Source organism: Dipteris shenzhenensis, chromosome 11 (assembly GCF_047967505.1).
Source record: "Dipteris shenzhenensis isolate YYH24624 ecotype China chromosome 11, Dip_SZ_1.0, whole genome shotgun sequence".
Taxonomy (NCBI): Eukaryota; Viridiplantae; Streptophyta; class Polypodiopsida; order Gleicheniales; family Dipteridaceae; genus Dipteris; species Dipteris shenzhenensis.
The window spans coordinates 44895717-44903926 of record NC_141606.1 but is presented as its reverse complement, the minus strand read 5'-3'; the positions used below and the strand labels follow the sequence as shown (position 1 = coordinate 44903926).

The 8210-nt window shown below is 40.3% G+C and overlaps 1 protein-coding gene across 1 annotated transcript; it reads left to right on the top strand.

Moving 5' to 3' along the window:
- Window positions 1-278: 278 nt before the first annotated feature.
- LOC147897069 (protein NRT1/ PTR FAMILY 3.1-like) lies at window positions 279-2650 on the top strand. The gene is made up of 4 exons (XM_087381207.1): window positions 279-510; window positions 658-875; window positions 982-1520; window positions 1687-2650. The coding sequence occupies exons 1-4, from the start codon at window positions 279-281 to the stop codon at window positions 2648-2650; spliced, it is 1953 nt and encodes a 650-aa protein (XP_087237333.1).
- The last annotated feature ends 5560 nt before the right edge of the window (window positions 2651-8210 follow it).

Here is an 8210-nt window from a genome sequence, read left to right as displayed (position 1 = left end):
GAAGCAGGTCCGACGATCAATCCTTCGGAGATTAAAGCGCGCCGAGCCGCAGACATTCTAGCTTAGACAGCATTCTGATTATCCAACTAGTTCACTCATCATAGAGAGACGAAGAGGAGTGCGCGTCCGCGAAAGTTGCAACATTTGGCGAAAAGACGGAGATCAGACGGGACGTCGCGAGAGAGTGTGCGTTGAAATGTCTGATTGACGGAAACTCTAGCTGGGAAGATCGAGCAGGCTGGAGAGGGAAGGAGAGATACAACATCCACGGTAATACTATGGAGAGGGACGCACAACTTTGCAATGAGGATGAGCGCAACCGATGGGCTCAGGTGAGCAGCAGCTGCCTCCAGTTATCAGGCTTGCCAGCAACAACGTCTCTCAAGAATTCGGAGGAGACAATCGATGGCAACAAAGAAATCAACGCGCAGTCACCTTCGAAGCCTCCGAAGTCCAGTATTGAATCTGCCCAACGCCTTGGAGGATGGAAGAGCATGCCTTTTATTATGGGTAAGCACTTACATATCATACTTCACAAATTTCCGTCTAACAAATATTGCAAAATGAGAGCTCGATCAGAGAAGGACAGCATTTTTTGCTAAGTGTTCGATCAAAGTATTCTAGTCTTTACGAGGGCTCTGTCATTGATCTTTGTAGGTAACGAGCTCTGCGAGAGGCTTGCATCTGCAGGGCAAGCCCTCAATTTCATCTCGTATCTTCAGGATAAATATCACATGCATCAAGTGGCAGCCGCAACGCTGATCAGCATTGTTTCGGGTACCTCATCTCTCTCCCCCTTGATAGGAGCGTTTCTATCCGACGCATACCTCGGTCGATTTCGGACGATCATTCTAGCTTCCCTTTCAAATATGATTGTGAGTACAGTTTTTGGCTGGATTTCATCAAAATCTACTAGCAATCTTGCTAATTTGCTACGCCTGTATATAGCTCAGTCTCATCAACAAAAACATGCATGTGTAGGGTTGCCTTCTGCTCTCCACAACTGCAGCTGTCAACTCCCTCAGGCCCTCTCATGAGATGGAGCATGCATCCACCGGACAATTGGCATTCCTCTTCATGGCCCTGCTCTTCACGATCATAGCGGCTGGAGGGCTTCGACCTTGCTCTTACGCTTTCGGAGCTGACCAATTCGAAACGCACGATACAAAGAGCATACAGAGTTTCTTCAATTGGTATTTTTTCTTCCTCTATTCGTCATCCCTGCTGGGCGCCACTGTGCTCGTATACATCCAGAACAGCAAAGGCTGGGTGTGGGGGTTTGCTGTGCCCAGCATCTTTATCACACTGGCCCTTCTTGCCTTGATCCTGGGCGGGCGTCGGTTCAAGCTTGTGCCACCTACAGGTAGTCCCTTCACAAACTTTGCTAAGGTAATCGCTTCCGCCTTTTACAAGCGGAACCACCCGCTTCCATCCAATGCGGGTCAGCTTCATGGGAACTCTCCGGATGAGCTGTCCAAGCATAAGAGGCTTCCCCATACAGCAGTCGGCAGCCTGATCAAGTGAGTGGCTTGCCAGCTTCGTTTGAAGTAGATTTTTCATGTGCGCGATTGAATTACGTCCGAGCTGTTGGCCTCTCGGCTTTCCACCAATCCTCGGAAAAAGTTTGTTCGAATTAAGCTGCACTTCTGAGCATTTGATCGGCACGACTGTGCTTCATATATATAGGTGGCTGGATCATGCTGCGATTGAAACTGAGGATGATTTCCTCGACGACGGGAGCGTGAAAAATCCCTGGAGGTTGAGCACAGTGCATCAAATAGAGGAGCTCAAAGCTGTTCTGAGACTGACCCCCCTCTGGATCGTCAGCATGCTATCAACAACGGTTCTCTCCCAACAAGGCTCCTTTAACATACCTCAAGCAAAGATAATGGACAGGCGGATTGGAGCAGCTTCGTTTCAAATACCACCGGCGTCTATGCACATCTTCAATATACTGTCGTCGATGCTGTCGGTCCCGATCTATGATAAGGTGATCGTTCCCTATGCACGCAGGCATTCTGGTAATACACGCGGGATAACAGTGCTGCAACGAATAGGCATTGGATATAGCATATCAGTTCTAGCGCTGACTGTGTCTGGCTTAGTTGAGACAAAGCGTCGCCAGATTGCGAATCAGGCCGGTTATAAGATGGGCAAAGCGATGTCTGTGTTTTGGCTGGTGCCTCAGCACTACCTGTTCGGGCTCGCAGATACTTTCCACTCCGTTGGGCAATTGGAGCTCCTATACGACCAACTTCCTCAAGGGATGCAAAGCATGGCGGGGGCTATTTTCTGGTCCAGTTCAGCGGTTGGGCATTACGCGGGCAGCATCATTTTGCAGCTGGTGCACAGATCTACGGGTCAGCCGGACTGGCTAGCAGACAACTTGAATCGAGGGCACTTGGACTATTTCTTCTACCTCTTAGCTGTGATACAATGTCTGAATTTGATAACGTTTCTCGGTATGTCCTCCCGGTTTGTGTCCAAGAGCCACGATAATACTACGGGGAAGAATATCAGTGTAGCACATGATAAGCTTCTCGACGCAGAGAGATCACGTGATTCGCTACAAGGATCGATTAGATCGTCGATGGATGATACAGAAAAGCATGTCGAAGCACAGAGATCAGCACCAGATACAGAAAAATGAATAACATCGTCGACGGATACAGAATATTGCAGTTTGTGATTATTTCCTGATCGAATTTTTCCGGGTAGATAATCAGACAGAGTTTTCGTAGGACGATGATGATGGAAGTCTAGAGAGCCTTCGGTCCCCAGCTACTCCTTTTAAATACATATTCAAACGAGTCTACTTTTTTTTTAATTACACATGATGGTACATGCATGCATCAAGGAACGTCTCACCAATCCCTATATAGGAATTTGGTGTTGAAGTGGAAATTTGAGCATATTTCTTAGATAAGAAGAGGATTCTCTCCTCTTCATCTAGGAAATTCTTTTTCCTATATAGGCAGCCAATGCTATCTAGGAAATTTGACATGTAATATGGAGAATCAAGTGGATTCACAAGCAAATTATATTTTCTATATAGATCACTCAATGCTATATAGGACATGTGACATCCCATATGGAGAATCAAATGAATTTTTCGTTTTCTATATAGGAAATGTGTATTTTTATATGGATAATTAAGGGGATTCTTTGTTTCCTATATTGGAAATTAGCAAGAATGTATATTCTTTTGTATTGCAATTATTGACATAGGAGGAGTTTTTTGTCTAAGCAAGACTCTTGAATATTCCATATTAAAAAATATTTGTATATTAAAAATGAGCATACACATATCAAGTGTGTATCATTGTAATTTTAATAAGATATCTATTGTAGGCTAATTATATATTCTTTAATTTTAGAACATTATATTCCTTCTATATGTAGTCCAAATAACAGTGACAATGAGAAGTACATGCACTTATTTTTCTTCCAAAATTTTTCATGAGAATTTAAAATGAAGGTTTCTCCATTATGTGATTGAAAAATATAATAATGCACAACAACACAAAGCAACTATAGACACGCTTGGTAGATGCGCAAAATAGTGGGCGCGTCTATAGGCATTGCTTGAATAGAGAAATTACGGGTGCGTCTAATCGTGCGTCTAACCGCTCGTCTATTTGCGGGTGTATTAACACATCTATTTGCACGTCTACACTGAGAAAATATGGGCCCATCTAACATTGCGTTTATCAGCATGTCCATTTGCGTGTGTATTAGTGTGTCTATTAGCACGTTTACACTGAGAATTAGACGTGTATTTAGACGCATATTTAGACACAAAACAGAGAATACAAAAAGTGAGATTTTGGTGTACATCATTGCTTTCCAAACATTGCTCATGATTACCAAAGCACATAATTTTAACAAAAACATCAATGCTTTTTTGCAAGCCCACATATACAAGAATTAAGTGAGGTGAGGAGAATGAGACAATATGTAAAATAGTTTTGCTAATATCAATGATGGTGGGCTATGGTTCAATCTCATCCTCAATGAGATCAACCCTTGCCAAACTATCTACTTCAAAATCCAAACAAGTGATTAGATCTACAAATACATTCAACTCACTACTACTTGTGCTACTCATGTGCTCATCGAAATCAACATCACCAATGGTAGGCTCGTCCTCATGGGTAATGGCCTCAATATTTGTATCTCCTATCTCATGATCATCCTCCTCTCTCGTATCATGGTCATCATCACGTCCATGGCCATGATCATCCTCCATATGCTCCATATTAGTAAATGTGCTATACATCACTTTGGAACGTGGCATAATAGGTATGACATGCCACCATCTATTATTATCCACCATTGGTTGATAGACAACCTAATTCAAACACAAATACAATCATGTTATTTTCCTTGCATCAAATATTTAAAAGCAAGTATTTTTATATGTGTGCACAGTACCTATTCACATTGTTGCAGTAGTACTAGTGTGTCATTCCTACTTTGCCAAAACTTTGTGAAGTCAATAGTTACAAAGCCACTTGCATGGCGTTTAATTGTTGCATTAGGGCCTCTTTCCACCACGTCCTTAAACCACTTTACCAAAACATACACAAAGAAGCGTCGAAAGTCAAGCTTAATAATATCTTGGATTATGCCACAATAATCATCCATGGCTCCATTGGCTCCTTCAAAGCTAGCAATGACGCCGCAATCTTATGTGTTTCTCTTATCATCAATCCGTTGTGTTCGAAAATGCTTGCCCTCACACCATATAACATTGAACATAGTGCACTACACCAAGAAAAAATCAATTAAATAAAAAATCTAAATTATTGAAAGCTCCTAACTTGTGCATAACATTCTATATACCGACCTTGCTCATGCATCCCCTAGCATACTCCCATTCTTTCATTGTGATATGCATCCCCTCGTCTTTCTTTGCTTTCTCCATTTCATCAAGTAGCCAATCCACATGAATATCCTTTGGAAGTGCTCTTAGATACTGAGGGTATGGTACACGAGTTCCATGGTGTGTACGAAAGAGGGCCCTTTCTTCTTGTCTTCTTGCATTTGCATCCTCGTATCTTGTCACCCATCTTTTCATCACATTACTATTAAGCACGCAATAGAGGTTGATACTATTATAACACCTATTTCATTAATTTTGGACTCGTGCACTGTCCAAATTCATTTTGTGAGATAATTTTAGATAAAACATTTAAAAAAAAGAGGCTCTTATAAAACAAAACACAAAACATTAAGTCAAAAAGGAAGATTTTAAAAAATCAAATTAGAAAAAATGACATGAGATGTTATTAAAACTAGAGTACATTAAAAATAGAGGACATCACATTGTTAAAAGAGACAAAAAGTAAGATTTTAAAAAATCAAATTAGAAAAAATGGCGTGACATGTTATTAAAACTAGAGTACATTTCAAAAAGAGCACATCACATTTGTACAAGAAGTAGATCATATAACTCAAAGCCATATGGTGTCAAAAAACACCTTAATACATTCTCTCTTATCTTCATAATCACCCAAAGTCTAGAAGATCTCATCATTGGTCTCTCTTATCTTCTCGACAACCCAATCTTTCACTACCTCCACAACTGTATCCTCAACATAATTACATGCAAAGAAAAAATTTAAGCAATCACAAATTGTTTCTTTATAATGTCTCTGAGAGCCTCTTATTGTTCTCTCAGCATCCGCATCAAATCGCCCATGATGAGAGCTACGATAACAAAGGTTACTTAAGAAGTCTAAGAGATCTTGTCGTGCTTTTATCATACGTCTTAAAAGTTTTTCACTCTCTGCTATCTTGAGAGTCTCCTCCCTCTCCGCGTGCCTTTGTGCATCAAATTCCTCTCTCTCCATGTGTGTCAAAGGAGAACCTTGTCGAATTCTGGCCTCTCTCTGTGCTCCTTGGTCAGCAATCCATTCTTTGAGAGTGTTAATTCCGAACTCCACATCTTCGACAATGCCAAGGACATCCATGGGTGGGGAGATGATAAAGAAAGGGAGATGGACTACGATGGAAGAAAGAAGAGAGTGTTTGTGGAAGGACTAGGATGGAAGAATACAAGTTAATGAGAAGCACTAGGATGGATGAAAGAAGAGAGTGTTTGTGGAAGAACTAGGATAGAAGAATACAAGTTATCAGGATGGATGAAAGAAGAGAGTGTTTGTGGAAGGACTAGGATAGAATAATACAACTTACTGAGAAGGACTAGGATGTAAGAAATAAGAGAATGTTTGTGGAAGGACTAGGATGGAAGAATACAAGTGCACTAAGGCACGATGTGTTCACTATGATAAGGATAAGGGTTGGAATAAAGTGAGAGGCACGATGTGTTCACTATGATAAGGATAAGGGTTGGAATAAAGTGAGAGAAGCATTGGTAATGCTCTACTTTAAGTGAGTGGAGATTGTCCAACTGAATAAAATTTTGCGGGGCATTGGGAATGCTGTACTTTAAGTGAGTGGAGCATTGGGAATTGATACTTGTGAGTGAAATATATTACAAGCGAGAGAGAGAGAGAGCGATAAGATGAATACAAGTTAATTAGAAGGACTAGGATGTAAGAAATAAGAGAGTGTCTTGAAGGGATAGAAAGTGAGGGAAGATGTAAAGTGAAAGACGAATACAAGTAAATCAGAAGGACTAGGATGTAAGAAATAAGACAGCGTTTGTGGAAGGACTAGGATGGAAGAATACAAGTGCACTAAGGCACGATGTGTTCGCTATGATAAGGATAAGGGTTGGAATAAAGTGAGAGAAGCATTGGGAATGCTCTACTTTAAGTGAGTGGAGACTAGGATGGAAGAATACAAGTGCACTAAGGCACGATGTGTTCGCTATGATAAGGATAAGGGTTGGAATAAAGTGAGAGAAGCATTGGGAATGCTCTACTTTAAGTGAGTGGAGACTGTCCAACTGAATAAAATTTTGCAGAGCAATGGGAATGCTGTACTTTAAGTGAGTGGAGCATTGGGAATTGATACTTGTGAGTGAAATATATTACAAATATTACATCATCACATATTCATATCAAAATTCTCATCACACAAGGATTTATTTCCAAATAATCACATCACACATTCATATCATAAAATTGTGTGCATGAAGAAATATATTATAAATATTACATCATCACATATTCATATCAAAATTCTCATCACACAAGGATTTATTTCCAAATAATCACATCATCACACATTCATATCATAAAATTGTGTGCATGAAATAATTATATAAATATCATCAGCTCGGGGGGGTCACTCATCATATGTAACCCTATCACGTGAGTTCAACAGAAGGATATTTTTTATTTCTAAAATTTACATAAATAAATATACATAAGGGGCTATTTAAAATAGTTTTGGAAAAAATTTACAGATTTGTATAGAAAAGGGGTACATTTTATTAATGAAAAAATTTACAGATAAGGGATTTTAGATATAGGCCTTGAACGCACGTGATATAGAGGGTTTATACATAGTGACCCCCCTGAGATCATCAGTAAATGCCACTTAAGTAATAAGTCACAAATTGGTGTATAATTAACAAAAACTACAAACACAACATCATACATGCATCACAACTCTTCTGATGCTTCTAGTGGAGACTGTGGCAACTCTTCTGATGCTTCCAATGGAGGCTGTGGTGCTCTAGATGTACACTCAGTCTCTACTTCTTCTGTAGTATGTAGTGCTTTCGGAGTAGACTCAGTATCCTCTTCCTTAAATGTAAGCGGAGGCGGTGGCAACTCTTCTGATGCTTCTAGTGGAGGCTGTGGTGCTGTAGGTGTACACTGGGTCTCTACGTCTTCTGTAATGTGCAGTGCTTTCATAGTAGACTCAGTCTCCTCTTCCTTAAATGCAAGCTTTGATATTGCTTCAGTTGCACATTGTATTCTAATGGCAACAATTAGGTCTCGAATGATTTCAGCCCTAAACAATTGTATACTCCTCTAAATATTTGAGCTCCAAAGAGTCTTCCGATGAGATCTATGGCTTAAGTGAGAAAATTTCTTTGAAAATTAACATGTAGTTGTAGGCAACTCTCCACCCACAACTATGCCCATCTTCCTGCTCTACTACTAAATGCTTTTGGAAGTCTACTGAGTCTTTGTACTGTCCTATTTCTCAAATAGCAAATACCAACTTCTCAGTCGACCTGCTCATCATGACATATTAAGAAAACTTAGTGTGTCTATTACATAAGGTAC

Bases quoted from the DNA above. Each gene is read 5' to 3' on its own strand.
- LOC147897069 (XM_087381207.1), top strand. From the start codon at position 279: ATGGAGAGGGACGCACAACTTTGCAATGAGGATGAGCGCAACCGATGG. The intron at 511-657 runs GTAAGCACTTAC...TGATCTTTGTAG, and splicing joins GAGCATGCCTTTTATTATGG to GTAACGAGCTCTGCGAGAGG. The intron at 1,521-1,686 runs GTGAGTGGCTTG...TCATATATATAG, and splicing joins GCAGTCGGCAGCCTGATCAA to GTGGCTGGATCATGCTGCGA.